This window comes from Pelodiscus sinensis, chromosome 7 (assembly GCF_052426305.1).
Source record: "Pelodiscus sinensis isolate ZL-2025 chromosome 7, ASM5242630v1, whole genome shotgun sequence".
Classification (NCBI taxonomy): Eukaryota; Metazoa; Chordata; order Testudines; family Trionychidae; genus Pelodiscus; species Pelodiscus sinensis.
In genome coordinates, this window is record NC_143058.1 from 15,072,194 (window position 1) to 15,092,110 (window position 19,917).

General features: G+C 43.0%; 1 protein-coding gene across 2 annotated transcripts in view; it reads left to right on the forward strand.

Moving 5' to 3' along the window:
* The window catches only part of CCDC93 (CCC complex scaffolding subunit CCDC93), a 107,494-nt gene that overhangs the window by 56,521 nt on the left and 31,056 nt on the right, over positions 1-19,917 (forward strand). For both annotated transcript variants that reach the window (XM_075933242.2, XM_075933244.2), the window contains 2 exons: positions 7,492-7,608; positions 15,270-15,332. In XM_075933242.2, coding sequence (XP_075789357.1) covers positions 7,492-7,608; positions 15,270-15,332 — 180 coding nt within the window. The remainder of the gene's footprint in view (positions 1-7,491; positions 7,609-15,269; positions 15,333-19,917) is intronic.

Consider the following 19,917-nt stretch of genomic DNA (forward strand, 5'->3'; position numbering starts at 1 on the left):
GCTGCTAGGAGCCTGGGGTCAGCTGGGGACTCCACAGTTGATCCCGGGCTCCCTGCAGCATTTCCCGGGAAGCGGGGGGTCCCCAGCTGCCCCCAGGCTCCCCGCAGCTGCCCCTTTGAATTGCTTGGATGCGTGGTTCAGGGAGACAGCTGCCAAACAGCTGATCTACGGATCAGCTGTTCCGCAGCTATCCCTTGGCTGTAGGTGGAGTTCCTGCATTCCTCCTTTGAAATGTACAAGAGCCCCAACAGGGGCTATTGTACATTTCAAAGGAGGAATGCAGAAGTGCCTATCGACTAGTCGATGGAAATTCCATTGACTAGTCAGTTAACTGCATTTTAACATCCTTAGCTGCCACCTGTCTGGTCAGCTATGGAGCCCCATGGGGTGGTGTTGGGGCAACACCCTGTATATGACCCTGCTGCCCTAGCCACCCCTCAGTTTTTTCTTTTTACCTCCAGCAACTGCGGTTGGAACTTTAGCTCTCTTGCATTGCAAGTGTCATTCATCCTTAGCTAGATTGTTCCTTTGTTCAGCAATAGTTTATCATTAGCAAGTTAAGTGTTGTAGCTGTAGGAGTGAAGGGGCTTCCCTTTACCAAGATGTCCCTCCTGGGATTTGGGACCTGCCAATATCCCAGAGATTTAAGCAGTTCAGCTCTTGCCTTAAAGCCTGTGTCAGCAAGTGACCCCCCCACCACACATGCCTTTGGTGCCTGGGGGAATCTCTCATCAAACAGAAGTGCAAGATCTGTAAGGCCTTTATACTTCATACTAGGAAGAAGCAGGACTTTTGTTTAAGGCAGCTCCTTATGGAATCTGCTTTGGCTTCACATCACTCAGACCTGTCACCGAGTGCCTCAGTGTGCAGTCTTCTGCCCCCTCCTCCCATCAGTTAAATGGGTAAACATCGTGTTTAACTGGTTAACCAATTAAACAGGATTTTACATCCCTAACATGCATCTATTGCTTTGTGGGAAAATACAATATTGCTACTGGTTCCATACAGATAAAATTCAGTATTATTAGTTGCTGCTATATTGCCCTTCATCTTGAATTTGACGCATCTACACGCAAAATTGTAAGACGACTTATAGGGTAAATGGATTTAGTTCCTTTGTTTACAAGAAGGCTTCTTTTAATTGCAGTTTTCACTGTGTTTTACATCTGTAAATTATTGTTTTTAACTATGAACTAAAATCAACTTGGAACAGAATGGTAAATAATCCACCAAAAATACTTTGAGTTTGTAGTTTGTCATGCTGGAGAATTAAAAAGGAGGGGATAGGGTATGATATGTAGTTTTCATTTTCTTGCCATTTATTGATCCTGTGCTTCCTATATAACTAAACTAAATGGTAGTATGTGAAGGTTACATGTCATATGGGTGTTCGAGCAAGTTCAGCACACTTTAATTGCCTATTTTAAGAACAAAATTTCTTTTGTGGCAATCTAAAATGAAAGTTAATTACAAACGGTCTTAATTTGTCAACAGGTGCTACTCCTCTGTAGAAAGGACAATTTTCTAATGTCTGTACCATTTAATACTGATATAGAATAGAGTGCCTTAGGTGTTGTTTGAATGCACTAGAAAGCTAGTTTTAAAGTTGTTTTATAAGGTGCTTTTCACATTGCACTTGCCTTCAAGCAATAGCCAAGACACTTATAGATTTTGTTCTGTAACATAATTTATGTCTGTACCACCTGGTCCTCTTTGCAGTGTTTAATGTTGAATATAGGGAATAAAACTGTACTTGGGTACAGGGAGGGGAGAAATGGATTTGATGGCCCATAATAGGTTTCTTTCATCTCTCCAGTATCTGATTACATGACTGAACTATTCACCATCTCTTAGTAATGGTCCTTATAGGTAAGGTTTAACTTTGTTTGTTTGGTAATTCAGCTTTGGGAAATTTGCAGTATTGCCTCTTGTGCTGCACCACCTCTTCTTTTGAGACGGGATCTTCTGCTTCTGGGGTTAATAATCCCCATAATCTTTGACAGTCACTAAATCCATCAAGAGGGGATCCTGGAGGTGAATAACTTGTGGATTGAACTTTCATTGCTGCTCAGTTCTTGATAGTCAAATAACAATGTTTTTAACTTGATTTAGCTTTAGACTTCAGCTGGTATATTATCAGTAAATGCCACAGCATGCAGTATCTTTCCTTAAAAGACTGAATATATTCTCATAATTAATGGAAAGACAATATCCAACAGAACAATGTAGATTGTTCTCTCTGGTAACTGCCAAATGGTCCTTTGTGTTCTGCAGCTGAGCCACTATAATCCCCTTTAGTCAATACTGGTGTTGCTGCTGCAAAATCATTGGTTAAAATGAAGTTCAGTTCAGCTATTTCCATTCAGGTGCACAAAAGCTAAAGTCTAGATTTTCACTGAGTATTATTCGTATATGCATCCTACCTGAAGGCTGCATGAAAATATAACATTGATAGTTTCTAGGTTTATGAATGTTAGAGTCTGTAGAGGAATAAATTAAGGGCTCCATCTAAAATGGTGACAAATTATGGTTATGTAAAATTGATGTCTAGTCTTGCACAAATCAAACACTAACAAGATCTCAAAAGCCTGAATAGGTAAACATACATAAAATACTAAAACTGACAGTTAACAAAGCTCTGTTAGATGTATATTGAACAGGAATATGCCATCAATTGAAACAGACAAGTTCAGGAGCTCAATACATCTGTTTCTTTTAAATCTTAAAACTGGGAATTGGTGTAGCTGATGCTAACAGCAAATTTTTCTGTAATTCTTAAATGAAAAATGTTTTATGAAGTCAGTCTCTGTAAAACAAATCTTATAGAGATTGAACTTCTCTAAACTGGGACTCTGATCTGGCAACATCTGTAGTCTAGTTGCAGGACCATGGATGTTCCTGGACCAGAGAGTCCCAGTGGAGGGCTGGTGGCAGGGAACCCGGGGGGGGGGGGGGATGGGAGCCGAGCCCCACTGGCTGCCGGGAGCCCTGCAGCAGGGAGTCCAGCTAGGCCAGTGACACAGTGGCAGAAGGGGTGGTAGGACTAATGTCGGGGGAGAGCCAGGTCAGTGGCCCAACCAGGGGTGGAGCCGGAAAGTGAGACCAGTAATGACCCTGAAGGTACCAGACCAGGAAGGTCCAACCTGTATAGTCTAGTTGTAAATATCTTATTCAGAATCGTTGTTCATTTTGGAAAATCAAAAAACAAGAGATTATAGGTTTCTCTTGTTTATATTTGGCTTTCAGCATCACAAGATGTAACCTAATCTGAGTTATGCACAAGTTTTATGTAAAACTGTGATAAGCATACCAGTTATAAAGCTGTTTACCATGTTAAATAATGTGTGTCGGTTCATGTTTCCTAACCTGTCTAGGTAGATGAAACTATAGCAAATTTATAACTTCAGAATAGTTTTTAAAGATATAGTTATCTAAATTTATGTTTATTTTTCACACAAGAAACGCCGTCCTGTTCAGCTTGAGACACATTGAGTAGAATAAAACTTGTGTATATATAAATTAAAATTTTAATGATCATTTGTCAGAAGGACATGTCTTGATCAAACAAAGATTACAGATGACCAAGGCTTTAAGCAAGTGCTGTCTGAACAGAGAGGTTGTATTTCTGGTATGTTGTGGGAGAAGCAGCAATATACTTGGTTAAATCCTATTCAGAGAAAAAAGGCCATTAGATAGGCGAAACCAACACTGGGAATATAGAAGGGTGTGTTATCACTCTTGGGATTCAACCCAGATCAGAAAAGGATTATCTGCCCTGCAGTTGTGGGTGTTTTCTATGCTATGCTGCTACAGCAAGCAAATGAACAAACATAAGTGTGTAGGTCCCACTCAGTCTTCCACTGCCTAGATACTTTTTGCAGAGTAAAGCATCTAGCCTCCCAATTCCAAATTCCCCCCAAAAACCATCTGTCAGTTTGACAAATTGTTTAGGTTCCCAGAACTGAGTTACTGTTACATCTCTCATAATCCGTGTGTGTCTGTAATTCGTAGTATAGAATTAATGTATACATTTCACAAGGATATTAATGATCAGGATCTCCAAGGTTTTCCTAAGACTTTGCATGATGCTACACTTTTATAACACAGTAATAGTGCATCGAATCAGTTGATTCAGCTGTATCATATGAGATTCAGACCTCCCTCTTTATAGCTGAGTCCAACTCTATGCCTTTCTGTGTGGATAGCTTTGTTTATCTTCCATTGAAAAACTTTCATTGTCTTTACCTGACAACCAAACTCGTCAGACAAATACACATCCCTTTATCTAAAGCAGACTAGGTTATACATGGCTTGCCAAATGAATTTTAAGAACTAAACTTTAGCAAATATTTATATTTTTGTACATGCTCTATACGGGCACCACACAGTAATATTAATGATCAATGGGCAAGGTCTGGCCAAATTTATGGTCCATATTAGTCAATGTCACAGTTATGGGATTTCAGAAATCATGAATTTCATTATTTCAATTAGTTTAAGTTTGAAATGTCAAGGTATTGTAATTGTAAGAGTCTTGACCCAAAAAGGAGTTGAGAGGTGGGGATTATCATAGGTGTATGTGCAGTACTGCTGCTTTCAGAGTGCCACAACTGCCCTCGGCACCAAGGCGTGATTCAGCACCTCAGCTTCTGTGCCTCCCTCTATGGCACTGGCAACACCTGTTGGGCACTACACTCAGCACAGAGACTCATCCGTGTTTAACTCACCATTTTTACAACCTGAGAGCTCTCCTCCCATGTTAACATCACAGAGATCACTCTCTCAAGAAAAATTTTCGTCTGATTCTGACGATGACTTCTCTAGGGATTTTTCACCATTCTCCTTACACAGCTCAGAATATTTACTCTTCTGGATTTTGGAATATGCCTCCGTATTATGGCAATCCCTGGGCACAGTGGAAATGGCTTGAGTGGGGACTAAAGAAGCCTCTGCTTTTGCTGCAATTCTGCTTTTGAAATGTACAAGCGCTCCAGCAGTGCATTTGTCATGGAGTTACTCTGAAGGCAGCAAACCTCCCTGGGGTAAACAGTGTCATAGCAGTTGCCCTCAGCCGCAACTTCTCCACCGATCACAGGTAGAAACTACACCCAGCTGAGTTGACACAAGTATTCCGCTTTTGGGGTAGTCGGTCAACAGATCTCTTCGCCACCTGGTAGAATGCCAAGTGCCCTCATTTTTGTCCCAGGGCCAATCGGGGACAGGCCTCATTGGAAGGTGCCTTCCTAATCCGATGAGGCCAACTACTCTATTATGCATTCCCTCCAATCCTGCTTATCCCCAGGGTCTTCTGCAAGATCCGACAGGGCTTGAGTTATTCTGAGACCCCCATTGTGGTCAAGGCAAACCTGGTTCCCATATCTCCACTGCATGTTGATAGCGCCACCACTCCAGTTTCCTCACCGCCACGACCTTCTCTCTCAGAACTGAGGCAAGCTGCTCCATTTCAGCCTTGAACCCTTCACCTACTTCCCTGGCTTCTCTCTGGTTTCATGGACCTGAAGTCCCAGTGCTCTAAACAAGTGAGATCTGTCCTCCACAGTGGGAAGGCCATCTACTAGACTGACTTAACCTGCAGAAATGGAAGCGTTTTTCCCTCTAGTGTCAACAAGATTGCTTCATTTCCAATACTATTTCACTTCCCGTTGTCCTGGACTACATGCTACACCAAAAGACCTCTGGGCTATCTCTTTCTTTCCTGAAGGTACACTTGTCACCAATAGACAGGATGTCTGTCTTCTCACATCCCACTACGAGGAGAGTCCTTTGGGGTCTTCTGAATCTCTGTCCTCCACATAGGCCCCCTGTGCCCTCATGGGACTTGAACTTGGTTCTAGGCTGCCTCGTGTGATCTCCATTTGAACCTCCATATGGCCACATTCCTTCTTTCCTTCCTTATCATGAAAGAGTTATTCCTTGTTGCTATCACCTCAGTGAGGAGGGTCAGTGAGGTAGGTGCATTGACTGACTGACTCACCTTACACAGTCTTCTCAAAAGACAGGGTTACCTTCTATCTGCATCCTGCATTTCTACCAAAGATTAGCACCTCATTCCACATCAATGAACCCATAGTGTTTCCCACCTTTTTTTCTGAACCTTCAAGCATCCCCTAAAGGGGCAGTGTTGCACTCCTTAGACATACGGTGCTCATTAGCCTATATAGACAGGACACGTGACTTTCTCTATCACTGAATAACGCGAGGGTATGCCGATTTCAGTCCAGCACATCTCCAAGTAGATATCTTCCTGTATATTGCACTGTTACTCCATCTGGAATAAACCACTCATCTCCACTCCAAATGTGCAGCTGCAACCTCTGTTGCCTTCCTGAACAAAGTACCACTCCCAGGCATTTACCAAGCAGCTACTTGGTCTTCTGACCAAACCTTTGCCAAACAATTATGCATGCCATCATGCCTCAATTGTCAGCTGATACGGCCATGGCTACAGCAGTGCTAGCTTCTGCTATCAAGCAGTGACTCCGAGTCCACCTCCCATACAGAGTACTGCTGTGTAGTCAACAACAGTGGAGCATCCCCCACAGGGAGATCACCTGAAGAAGAAAGGGAAGTTACTTTATGTAGTAATAACTACTTTTTGAGGTGTATGTCCTCATGGGTGCTCCACAACCCTCCCTTCCTCTCCTCTACTCAGAGCCCAGCTTTCTCGGGCATACATGAAGAACTGAAGGGAGGGGGGCATTGGGTCACGTGCGTTAGGCACCAAGGTGCGAATGGCACAAGGTACCTTTCACGCAAGTGTGGCCCAACCAATAACTTCCCAAAAGACTCCGTTCTGCGGCTCCAGGGATCACCTGTCACCAACAGTGGAGTACCCATGGGGGGACACACCTTGAAGCACAGTCGTTACTGCACAGAGTGAGTAACTTCCCCTTTTTTCCCAGTGAGAAATGTTTTAAATTGTTCCCCATTTTTTCCTGCATCTTTTTTTAATCAACTTTAGTTTCAGCTGCAGCACTCTTGAATTGTTGTTAAAAGCAGTTTTACTGCTTTAACAGGATCATCCATTTACTGTACAGGTGCAAAGTGTCTATTTCTCTTGTATTAACCTGTATTATTTTAGAATACCACTATAGAATACTGGAGTGTTTCAGAAAGGCTGTCCAGAGGAGTTCTTCCAACTCTTAAAATATATGCATTCCTAAAAGGAACTCATTCCATGCATCTATCATATAATTCATCTTTACAGTTGCCTCCTGACCTCAGTGGAAGCCACGTGCAATGGTGAAACCAATGTAGTGGGAATAATATCCTATATCTGCCTCCTGTGCGGTTGTTGCACTTTCCAATGAGAGAGCTAGTATTGGTCACTCTTGAAACAGAATATGGGACTAGATGAACTATAATGCCTCTACCCTGCCTAGTCTTGTGTTCCTATGTCCCTGTAAAGCAAATACTGGCTAAGTGCAATTCAACCATGTGTTGATTTTGGTGATTTTTATGTATTTTCAGCAATCTGAGCTTTCCTCTGAGGAGCGTCCAGAAAGAGTTGGAACTGCCCAGCAGCACCGAAGGAAGGTAGCATCTCTAAACAAACAAATCTTGCAGAAGACCAGACTTTTGGAAGAGGTATGCTTTATGGAGGAGGATAAAGAAAAAAAAGTCAGTAAATATGTTTGACCACAGTGCTTTTATTTAGAAAATATTTGAAAACTATACTATCTTGCTTGTGTGACGCTTATGCAATAGAACAGGATATCCTGTGTGTGTGGTGCTGTATGCAAAAGTTCCTTTCATGTCAAAATTGCAAACCTCTAACAAATACTTTATTATTCATTTTTCTCTATCTCTGTTGTTGGAGTATGGCACTGAAATGGTGACAACATGAATGTTCAAATAACAGTTGTAATGCTCATTCAGAGATGTCTGGTGAATGCTGAGCTTCTTGTGTGTCTACTTTTTCAACCCAACATCTATATACTAGCATAGAGGTCATCCAGAGTCTGGCTAAGTAAAATCTCATGGTCGCTTACGGTACGTCTACACAGCAGCATTACACTACGACCTTTTATTTTTAAATGATGTCAAGCTGGAGGACTTCTTACTCCAACTCCTGGTAACCTTCATTTCACCAAGGAGTAAGGGAAGTCAAAGGAAGAGTGTTCTTCCTTCAACTTCCTGCTGTGTAGGCAGGGCCAAAAGTTGAGTTAAGATACTTGGACTTCACCTGTGCAATTAACATAGCAGTTGCATATCTTAACTCAACTTTGTCCTGTAGTGAGTGTAGACATACCCTTACTGTGTATCTTGAAAAAGTGTAGGGGGGTCAGCACTTTTTATGGATAAATTATGATAAATTTATCAGTGGAGCGTAGGCTTTTTAGTATAGCTCAGTTACCTGAATCTAACATTAAACACACACAGTTAGGATTTAGTTACAGAAAGAAACCCATATATACATCATATATATGAATTGACTATTGCATATTAATTAAATGTATCTTAAATTAAATTTAAGTGTATCCTATTCCTCCCTTCTCCAAAAAAATGTTAAGTTGAAGCTTTTTGGCTAACATACAGATTTTTGTTCAGGAAGTTGGGTTATTTTAGTTGGAAAATTTTAATATGACAGCTAATTAAATTGCCAGTAAATATTGGGTTGGATCTCATAATGGAACACACAGAACGGGATTAATTTCTTTTTCTGTCAAAACTAATACAATTCCACATCTTCATTGCCTTCTGGCCTACCTGATCTTTCAGAAACTGTTAGCACTTCTGTAGCTATCCCAGTTTGTTTAAAACTAGCACTGTATCTTCACTATAAAAGGCCTGCAACTTATTTTTATCATACTTCCTGGATATTCTTATGCTTTTGTAACATTTAATGGAGCAAGTGTGTGTGAGGTGAATGGGTTTTTTCTGTGTCTATAATTCATATTGTAGCATGAAAAAACCATTGACTTTGCACTTCACTCTCAAAGTAAGAAAAAAACCCAGAAGAAATGCTTTTAAAGTACCAAGCAAAATATGGGTGCTATATCAATAATAAGTCATATGAGTACAGTATTGCTAACCTCCAGTGCTCAAAACTCGAGTAAAGTCTGAAAAATCATGAAATTGGCTTAAAAATCTTATCTTTTTTTAAAAAAAAAAATTGCCATTGGGATAAACTAATTTCATGTTTTTCTCCAAAATTATGGAGCTAGAAACTTTTATTTTTTTTAAATGAAAACTGAAGTTTTCATGCAATATCTAGATCCCAGTTGGAAATTATGAAACACGCCAAAACCCATGAAACCAACAACACTGTTTGTAATGCATATTAATGATGGGTGGGAGAGTGCTACCCTTTTCTAAATATCCTAGTATTCAGTAACTAAATGGTTAAACCCAAGGTAACAAGGAACCAGGAGAACCAATGGGAAGGAAGTGTTGAAATTTGAATGGAAAGGGAATCTGTCTGCTGCAGTTCTTTTGTGGGAGTTCAAACCAGGAGCTGGGGTGAAGAGGAGAGGGAGATTAAGGGAGATTAATTGAATCAGGCAGGAATAGCCACGTCTAGAAATGGACTGGACCTTGAAGTTATGGATATGTAAGTGATAGAAAATGTTTAATTAGATGTGATCAGGTTATCTTCTTTGTTTTGTAGTTTGGTTAAATTCCTCTGTGCTAAGTCCATGTGTTCCCTCCACTAACTAGAGCTGAATGCCTCCGTGCTTTAATCTGTTTTTCTCAGTTGCTCTAACACCTAGCAACCTAATATATTTTATCAAGTATATCTTTTTGTTTTGTTAATAAAATCACCTTTTAAGACCTGATCTGATTCTTGTGTCCTGGAAGATAATAGAAGGTCTGTCTCTGCATGCCTAAGACTGGAAGGTCAGCTATGAAAGATTAGTTTGTTTGTTTTTCCAAACTCTCTTGTGGTAAAAGAGTTTGGGGTACCCCTTTGGAAGAAGTTCGCAAGTGAATCTTCTGGGATTCGGAAGTTTGGGATTTTTTTCATTTGTGTAGTGGTAGCATACCTCCCAAGGTCACAAAATCTGTGGTAAATGCAAGGTACAGTAAATTTCCGATAATCCGGCACCTTTAGGACCCAGGGGGTGTCGGATTACCAGATATGCCGGAGTACCGGAAGGGGGGCTATGAGTCTGGGGTGGGGGGTGGAGGTCGGCGGGGAACTGCACAGCATGGGAGAGAGCGGCGCTGCGGGACCAACCTGGCAGTACCCCAGCTGCTCTGCCCCTGGCTTCCCCAAGTCAGCCGCTGGTCAGTTTGAGCAGCAGCGGACTTGAGGAAGCCGGGGCAGAACAGCTCCAATTGTCCAACTGTCCGGAGCACTTCCGGGTTCCAGTTGGTGCTGGACTATCAGGAGTGCCGGACCACTGGATGCTGGACAATTGGAGTTTTACTGTATTTTTAAAGCCCCTTGCGGGACCCCACATTCTGCACTCGAAGTGCCAGAGTGGGGGATAGCATTGACAGTATTCTTCAGTGTGCCTTGCAAAAAGCTCTTCATAAAACAAGTAAATAAGTGCCCTTTATTTTGCAGGGCGAGGCAGAAAGAAATGAGGCAGAGAGCAGGCATTGAGAGAATGTCTTCACCAGTATTAGAACTCAATGGATCCTTGCTGTTAATCATATGCTAAAGATATTTGATCATACCTCAGGGTGTGGTGTGCACATGTATGTATTGGCTTGCGGGACACTTGCATGCAAAACAGAGAGTAAGGGGAAGTATGTGAGTGAGGCAAGGAGCACTGCACTTTCAAAGGCAGAGAGAGATCAGAACTCCAAACTCCTGGCCCAGTGGATGAGAAGAGATGTTTTGGTGGAACATCTCAAACTTTTTTGGCTGGGATGGGGCAGAGGAGGCATGTGTTCCATCAGTAAGTTGAAGTTGTCTTGCATCTATTTCTGTTGAGGTTAGCCTGAAACACTGTCAGCAGAGCACACTGCTCTAACCATGCTGCTTCTCTCCCTCTCTCTTTAGCTGAGCAGTGGGAACACTGTCACATGTGCTGGCTTTGTGCCAGCTGAGCACACCTTATGCTGTGTGCTGCTCCAGTGGCACATGGTCTGGAAAGCAGGAGAGTCTGGCTCTGTTTTTTCTCCTCCCTCCTCCTGCCCCCACCCCCCTTTTTTTGTTGTTAAATGGTTAGGTGATAAATCTGCGTCTGACACTTATTTATATGCCAGTAAGCGTGAGCACAATATTCAGAACAATGCTACTGGAACAGATGGTCCATTTCTTGAACAGCACTAAACTCTACTTCAAGCATTGGACCAATGATATAGAAATAGTCCTTTCATCTGTTGCATATTCATTGTGTTGACTTCTCTCCGTTTACTTTTCCGAGCCCCTGTCAGTTCCCCTTGTGTGGAAGACCCATGCAAACAACAGGAAAGAAGAATAACAATTTAAGAAATAAGAAAATGTGCTTGTCAAATGAGTAATGCCACTTTGCAGAACTTTTTATTTCTAATGTTACACTTCTGCATATTCTGGAGCAATAGTTTGTAAGATAGTTTGCTTATAAATCTAAGTATATCCCCTCTTTTAACTTTACTGTAAAGCTCTTCTCTTAAATTTTTTGTTCTCTGACCATAGGAGAATTTTGTTTTTCTTTGGGAGATCCGAGTACCGTATTTTCCGGCGTATAAGGCGACTGGGCATATAAGACGACTCCCTAATTTTCTAGTTAAAAAATAGGTTTTCGTCTTATACTTGCCTTATAAGACTACCCCCCCCTTTAAGAGGCCAACCGGCAGCGCCCCAGCGCCCCTCCGCCTCCCCGGCTTTGCTCCCGATGTCCCTGGTCTGCTGGAGACGGTCCCCAGCAGACATGGGGCACCGGGAGCAAAGCCGCAGCCGTGGCGGGGTCCCGCGCCTCCCCGGCTTTGCCAGAGCAAAGCCTCAGAGGCGCGGGACCCCTCCGCCTCCCCGGCTTTGCTCCTGGTGCCTCTGGTCTGCTGGAGATGGTCCCCAGCAGACCGGGGCACCGGGAGCAAAGCCGCAGCCGTGGCAGGGTCCCGCGCCTCTGAGGCTTTGCCAGAGCAAAGCCTCAGAAGCACGGCACCCCGCCGCCGCTTCGGCTGTGCTCCCAGTGCCTCTGGTCTGCTGGGGACCAACCCCAGCAGACCAGGGACACCGGGAGCAAACCCTCTGAGGACGCCGGCAGCGGGGCAGCGCGGGCTGCCCCGCTGCCGGAGCCCCTCCGCGGCTTTGCTCCGTGTCTTCCTGGTCTGCAGACCAGGGAGACGCGGAGCAGCTTTTCTCGCCCCGGAGGTCATGGGCGGCGGGACCGCAAGGTCCCGCAGTCCGTGTTCTCCGGGGCGAGAAAAGCCCCGTTAGTACCTGGAAGTCGGGGACTGCCTGTATACCCAGCGTATAAGATGACCCCTGATTTTTTGGGGATGTTTTTTAGCATAAAAAGTCGTCTTGTACGCCGGAAAATACGGTAGGGTAATTGGCTAAACTGTTTCTGAAAGCCATCTTTTAGGTTTCATTTCTTGAAGTGTTAGGTCCTAATACTACAATAAGCTCTGTTCATAGTTCGAAAACTGTTTGGTTTAAAAAATAAAAAAAAGAAAGTGTAAATGCGTTTCCTATGTTAATCCTTTGTGAGAACTGGCATATCGGATTAAAGGTTAAATTCTAATTTTTTGAATATTTGTAACTGAATCCTCTGGAACTCCATGAAAAACTTTGGTAATATTATAAATTCTGCATGAAGTCTTGCAAAAATGAGGAATTGAATGAATGGATTGGTTAAAACCACAGTTTTAGCTCATGAACAGAAAAATAAACTCTAGAAGAAGCCAAAAAAAGCAAAATTCTTTAGATTCATCAGTAACTAATCAAGACATTGCTGTAATCTTTTTGTTGCATCATTTGTCCTCTCTTCTTCTAACCACAGTTCTATTTCTTCTATTGCTATTTGTAGTGTTATGTGTAAATATAAACTGTGCGTAATAGGGGCTCAAATACCTTTGAAAAATCTAACTCCCATTTGAAATTAGTGGGAATTGGGCACCTGATTTCCTCTTAAAAAATGGTCCTAAGGGAAAGGGCTTGTTTTATTTTATCTGTAGAGCATTATACATCTGTTATCAAATTTCTTGTTGTAAACTCTGCATGACAAGGTGAGATACTGAAGTTTTCCTTGCTGCTGTCATCTTACGCTTTTGTCATAGGTTTTCCCCAGCACCAACTCCGTGGTGCTACCTGCCCTCCCTGCCCTTGGTTGGTGGGGTGGGGGTAGGAGCGGCTGTTCTGCGGGGGTCCCAGTGGGGGATGTGGGCCACCCTGCAGACAGGCTGCTGCTATGAAGCAGCCCCTGTCCACAGCCAACCCTGGGTGCCCAAACAGGCTGCTAGACCTAACACAAGCCAGGACCGACAGTCTCAACCTGTGCTGGTCCAGGACCACTGCATCTCTGAATTTTTAATGTAGTAAGAGCCATCTAGGTGCCCTCACTGAGGCTCTCTAGAATGGCCCCCTTATTGACTAATCATGTAGTTGACACAAATTGTATTGACTTCATAATTTGCCAAATATTTGCTCTTTAATATCTTTATTATATAGTACAGTAGACTTCTGATAATCGGGCACCTTTGGGCCCTAGGTGGTGCCAGATTATTGGATATGCCGGAGTATCGGGAGGTACTCCAGCGAGGGGGGCTATGACAGGTCTGCTGGGACCCGCACTGCGTCCTGGGGTAGGGAAGGGAACGGCACGGTGAGGGGTCAACCCTCTGCCGTTTTGCAGGAAGGCGGGGCAAGCCCTGTGCTGCTGCCGAAAGTCCCCGGAAGGGGAGCGGGCTCCCCACCCCCCAGACTGCATTAGTTATCACTGAGCAGGGGGATGAGGGGCGATGCTGCGGGACCAACCTGACAGCACCCCAGTTGCTCTGCTCCTCCGCTTCCCCAAGTCCGCCGCTGCCACTGCTGAAACTGATGAGCAGCAGACTTGGGAAAGCAGCGGAGCAGAGCAGCTGGGGTGCTGTTGGGTTGGTCCCGCAGCGTTGCTCCTCACTCCCCTGCTCAGTAATAACTAGTGCAGTCTGGTGGGTGGGGAGCCTTCTCCCTTCCCAGAAACTCGCGGCTGCGCAGGGCTTCCCCCACCTTCCTGCAAAACGGTGGAGGGTTCGCCCCTTGCCGCGCCATTCCCTGCCCACCCCCGGCCGGACACAGTGCGGGTCCGAGCAGCCCCTTCACAGGGGTATAATCCCCTTCCCCTCTTCCCTTTCCCAGCTGCGAGCGCCCATGGGGCTCACAGCAGCTCCAATTGTCCGGCTGGCCCGAGCACTTCCAGGTTCCAGTTGGTGCCGGACTATCGGGAGTGCCGGACCACTGAATGCCAGACAATTGGAGTTTTACTGTATATAGTTTATGCATATTAAGAATAAACTCTACAGCTGCTAATTTTTTTTCCTCCTGACTATTACTTGAAGTGACGACAATTAGAACAATAATGTACCACACGTTGTCTCCCAGGTTTACTAAATTGTCTGAAAGATTAGAGATAGCTTGTTAACATTACAGTTCTAGTTTAGCTATAAAACTTAAGGTAACTGGACTAGATTATTGTTAAAAACCTCTTTGGAGTTATAGACTCATAGACTTTAAGGTCAGAAGGGACCATTATGGTCATCTAGTCTGACCCCCTGCACAGTGCAGGCCACAAAATCTCACCCACCCCTCCTAGAATAATCCTCTTACCTATATCTCAGATATTGAAGCCTTCAAATACTTTGAAGACCCCAAGATGCAGAGAATCCTCTAGCTGTGATCTGTACCCCATGCTACAGAGGAAGGCGAAAAACCTCCAGGGCCTCTGCCAATCTACCCTGGAGGAAAATTCCTTCCTGACCCCAAATATGGCGATCAGGTAAACCCTGAGTATGTGGGCAAGACTCATCAGCCAGATACCCAGAAAGTTCTCTATAGTAAAGTTCCAGAGACGATAAAGATTCCGTCCCACAAGTCACCAGTACATTGACATGTGTTTATTTAAAGCTAATGCATCTGGAGAGTTGATCAGGTTTGACCTATTTGTTGGAATTTTTCAGCTGAAATTCCTGTAACAGAATGTAGACGGAGAATCTGATGCAGAGGAAAACTGATTCTTACAGCTTTTGTATTGTGTAGAAGACAGCTATTGTGAACCTCAGTGTTAATAAATAACTCAGTGGCTCAAATATTGCCATTCTCCATTACAGGTGTAATTAGTGTGAATGTGGAATCAAACTTTTTTTTTTTTTTTTTTTTTTTTTTGTAACAGTTGCAAGCTAAATGTGCTGACCTGCAAGCAGGCTGCAGTGAAGCAAAGAAGACATTAACTGAGGTAATCTTTCTTTGTTTTTCCTCTGTAAAATGTAACATTTGTTCTGCATACCTCTTCAGATGACACATAATGCATATACAGGCAGTCTCCTGGTTACATGGATCCGACTTACATCGGATCCCTACTTACAAACGGGGTGAGGCAACCCCGCACTAGTTGCTTCCTCCCAGCAGACCAGGGAGACACGAAGCTAGCGCCCCCCCCCCTCCGCCCGCCCCCCCTCCCACACACCCCCCCCGCAGCAGACCAGGGAGACGCGGAGCAGCCTTTCTCAGCAGACACCTCAGCTTGAGAATAAAGGACTGAGGGAAGTGAGGTGTGGGAGAATAAAACTGAGCTCTGGAGAAACATTTGGCTAGAGTTTCCCCTACAATATGTACCAGTTCCGACTTACATACAAATTCAACTTAAGAACAAACTTACAGTCCTTGTACGTAACCCGGGGACTGCCTGTATCAGGATTAAAAGAACAAACTTGGAGTGTGTGCGCATGATGGTAGTTGGTAATATCAAACTGATAACACTACTTTTGACATCCTTTGTTTTCTGAAGTTTGACATTTAATATTAGACAGACACACGTTTTATTTCTTTGAAACTGGTATTGACCAGCTAGATTCCTAATTTTTTAATTGCTGTCTAGACAAAATATAAATGTGGAGTGGGATTTTGAAAAGCTTTTAGCATTGACCTAACTCTGCTCCTACTGAGTAGTATTTTGAAAATCAAACCAAAGTCTCCTAATAATATTAATAAAGGGGATTTTTTTTCTGATCATATTTGGGACACCGAGGAGAGTAATTCTGGTGGAGAGTGAAGTGGGAACAGGATCTAAACACATATTGTAATATGGAAACTACTAGAATTGTGGCTTATGAAACAAACTTGTCTTATTCTGTTGAAACTGTCTGTTTAGTTATTTGCTGATGCATTCTGTTGGTAGCCTGCATGGTTTGGGGGAGATAAAGCAGTAAAACACAGTGGATGGTCACAAGTCCAGATGAGATTGGAATATCTCTCGAGTCCTTCAAAATAAACACATACTTTTTAAAAAACCTGAATTTTACTGGACCCTCCGTGTCTCTGGATTAATAATAGAATATACAGAATCTTGGTCATTGGTTTGAATTTTAGCCCATTTTAGTCAAGGCTAAAGAATGTTTCCATCTGATAGCTGTTTGATATCTAATGTGACATGCATTCCAAGTAGGTGGATGTCCACATCCCCGTCTCCAATGATTAATTCAGCAGTAAGATTAAGAATTAAATGGGCAGAGAGAGATTCTGTTAACATCATTCCAGAGCAGCGTTGAGGCATGTTGATGGAGAGGATAACTGGTATTTTTGCTGCTGTGGAAATGTGTTTCTGTATCCAATGCACTGGATTTGGTAGAACTGCTAATACAGTACCATAATGTCTTAACTAGGCACTTAATCCAGTGCTGTTTAATCTAAATACTAGGAAATGAAATTTCATTTTGTCAAAATATGATGTTTTTTTTTAATCCAGAATGTTTTAATGAGGTTTTTGTTGGGCTAGATTTCTTGATTCAAGGGTTCTCTGATCACCTGAGATTTTCACCTCTCAAAGCACACATTTTGACACCATTCCATTTTATGAAAATGTTCAAAAGCTTTCTGTTTCCTTCCCATGTGGAATAAAAACAAATTTTGAAAGCTGCCTCAAAATGGTATTGTCATCTGGATAGTTCTACTAATTACCATGCAGTTTACTGGGCTTGGAATTTTGGGTGGGATCCCTAAAACAAATGTCTTATCTGTTATGTGTGTCCATTTAAAGATCCCATCTTTTTTTGTACAGGTTGAACTTCTGTAGACTGAGACTCTCTAGTCTGGCAGCATCTGTGGCCTGGCAGTACCACGGATGTTCCAGGACCAGAGAGTTCTGTGGAGGGCTGGTGGCTAAGAGCACAACAGGCTGCCAGCAGCAGGGCTGCCCAGTACGGCTGGGAGCCCAGTGCATACCAATAGGGCTGCCCAGCAGAGTCGGGATCCTGGGCTGTCCGGCATTGCAAGCAAGTGGGGGCAGAGATTGTCAGGACAGTGGTCTGGGACAAGGAGGGGAGCCAGTGTTAGGGGGCGACATATGACGTCCCCTAGTCCAGCAAAATCCCTCATCTGTGACTGGTAAGGCTCCGAGGGTGCCAGACCAGAGGGGTCAATCCTGTTTAATAAATGACTGTCCCCACAGCACTGACCATACTTCCCTTCACATATGGGCTGATTGCATTCTATCAGGTAGCAAATATTGTGCCCTTTCAGGACAGAAGATGCTATGCACATGTTAAGTATTCATAATCTCATCTGGAGACTCTTCCCTCCACAGCAGTCAGTATGTCTGTACTGCACTGTGAGCCCAGGTCTGTAGGACTCTGTGAATCAAAACCCTGGTTTGAACATACTGCATTGTAAACTTGGATTTACAATTGCTGGACCAGAGTACCTCAGCCATGCTGACATGTCCATGCTACCCTATGTGGACCTTTTGATTTGGGTCTACAGCTTGTGCTGCATCCACCCTGCAGAATAACTATCTATGCTTGGTCCTCAGTCCAGTGGGAGTTGGGCTCTGACCCACATGATTAGCAAGGGACTAAAAACCTTGGGTCCCTGAGTATTACAGACCTGAGTTTGGTTGATTTGTATGTGGACATAAAGGGGGATTGGCCTCAAACCTGAATTAGAGCCTAGGCTTTCCGTGCAGAGTAGTCATACTAATTTGATGACCTCTTCTGTGAAAGTTAGGGTTACTAATAGGGGGAGAAAAGAGAACTGCATGTTGAACCGGTTTAGTCTGGCATCCATGGGACCTCATCAGTGCCAAACCAGAGAATTTGCCGAACCACAGGAGGTCAGTATTGTCTAGCAGCATTACTTCCACTGCCTTCTGGCTCTTAGAAGACATTTAGAGGTAAATTAGAGCTGAACAACATCACAGAAGACCGACAGCCAGAACTGGTGGCTGTAAAAAAAAGCTTCAATGGACTGTGGGAAACTTGGCGACACCCGTGATAAGTGGACATCCGGCTAACTTAAAATCATGCTATACCATGGATGTTTCCAGACCAAAGTGTGCTAGACTACAGACGTTCAACCTGTAGTGGCAGAAAATCTCTGTAGAGGCTATTAAATCAGAAGACCAAAATTAGTAAAATACAGACTAGTCTATTAGTTCTTTTTAAAGATTAATCTGCAGTGCAATTTCAGAACAGTTGGCATTTGGATCTATAGTGTTGGTTTCATAATCTGGTATAAATTTGCTGTAATATAGAGCTTTTTTATTTGGATTTATATACATCTCAACATCAGGTTACCAGGGAAATGAGCAGAAATGTAATTGTAACACCATATTAAATGTGGAGAGCAAAGAAAGAAAGAAAGTCTGTGATGCCATGGAAACATAGCAAAAATGTGCTTAGATGTTAACTATAAAGTTTTTTAATGGCTTTCCTAACCCTTTATAGATTCTGATTGTAATGTTTGTTTAAAATATTAGGAAACTTAGTTTTATTTTGAAGTCTTGGATCATTGTAATGAACCAGTTGCGGGTCTCTGTTATAATACATGCTTCTTGTGAAACATTCTATACTGCCCATGACTGAAGAATCTAAAGTAATAAGGTTCATTTCCATAGAAGAGATTACAGCTTTAGCTAAGGGTTTGACATATAGGCCACTGACAGAAATGGGTAACTGAACTAGATTTATCACTCCGGTGATTCAGTGTGTCAGTTTGTTTTCCTTCTTTTTTGCCAGTCATGAAGAATAGATTATCTATGTGCATGTATGTCTTTTTGTTTAGCAGTTTGCATGTTTGCAAGTTCAAATTTACAGTATTCAGCTCTTGCTGCAATCATTGGTGACATGCTGGATCTTTAGGCACTAGGGGAATACTATTAAAATAATAATCTCAAGTTTGAGGGGCATTGGAATACTCTCCCTCTAAGTAGTTACCACCACCAAACAGACTCAATACCTCCCTGATAGATATTCACAAACCTTGATATGTATGGATCTTAGTTCCAGGTAGCAGCCTGGGTGCTATAGCACTTCTAGAACCTCAATGAGTAGAAATGGAAAGAACTCACTTAGAGGTATTTGGCCCTTTCAGACATCGATCTGGTGCCAACAGTACAGTCATTCATATCTGAATCTGAGAAGTTGTATTTATTCTCAAAGAAAATCTGAATACTTACTGCAACAGGAAATAACGCCATTGTCTGCCCGTGAAACTGCATCTTAGAATTTTGAGTTGTTTGTGGTTCACCTTTAAGGTTTGTCTCTCTACTCAAGCTGTTCATTGATGAAACTGCACCGCATGTCATGCATGAATCCCTGCTAGTGCCATGGAGATTCCATCCCTAGTTCATCATCTTGATAGGTTTCCTTGGTTTGGGGGCTTTCACCAACTTAGCAGGGGCAAATTAATCTTCGATTATAGTTTGTAAGCCCATCTGTATTGCTGAAAGGTAATATAAATTTAATATTTTCCTCTTAGTTTCTTTTCCCATGAGAAGTAGAACTGTATTGTAAAATTGCATAATAGGGTAAATGTGTCCATAAATC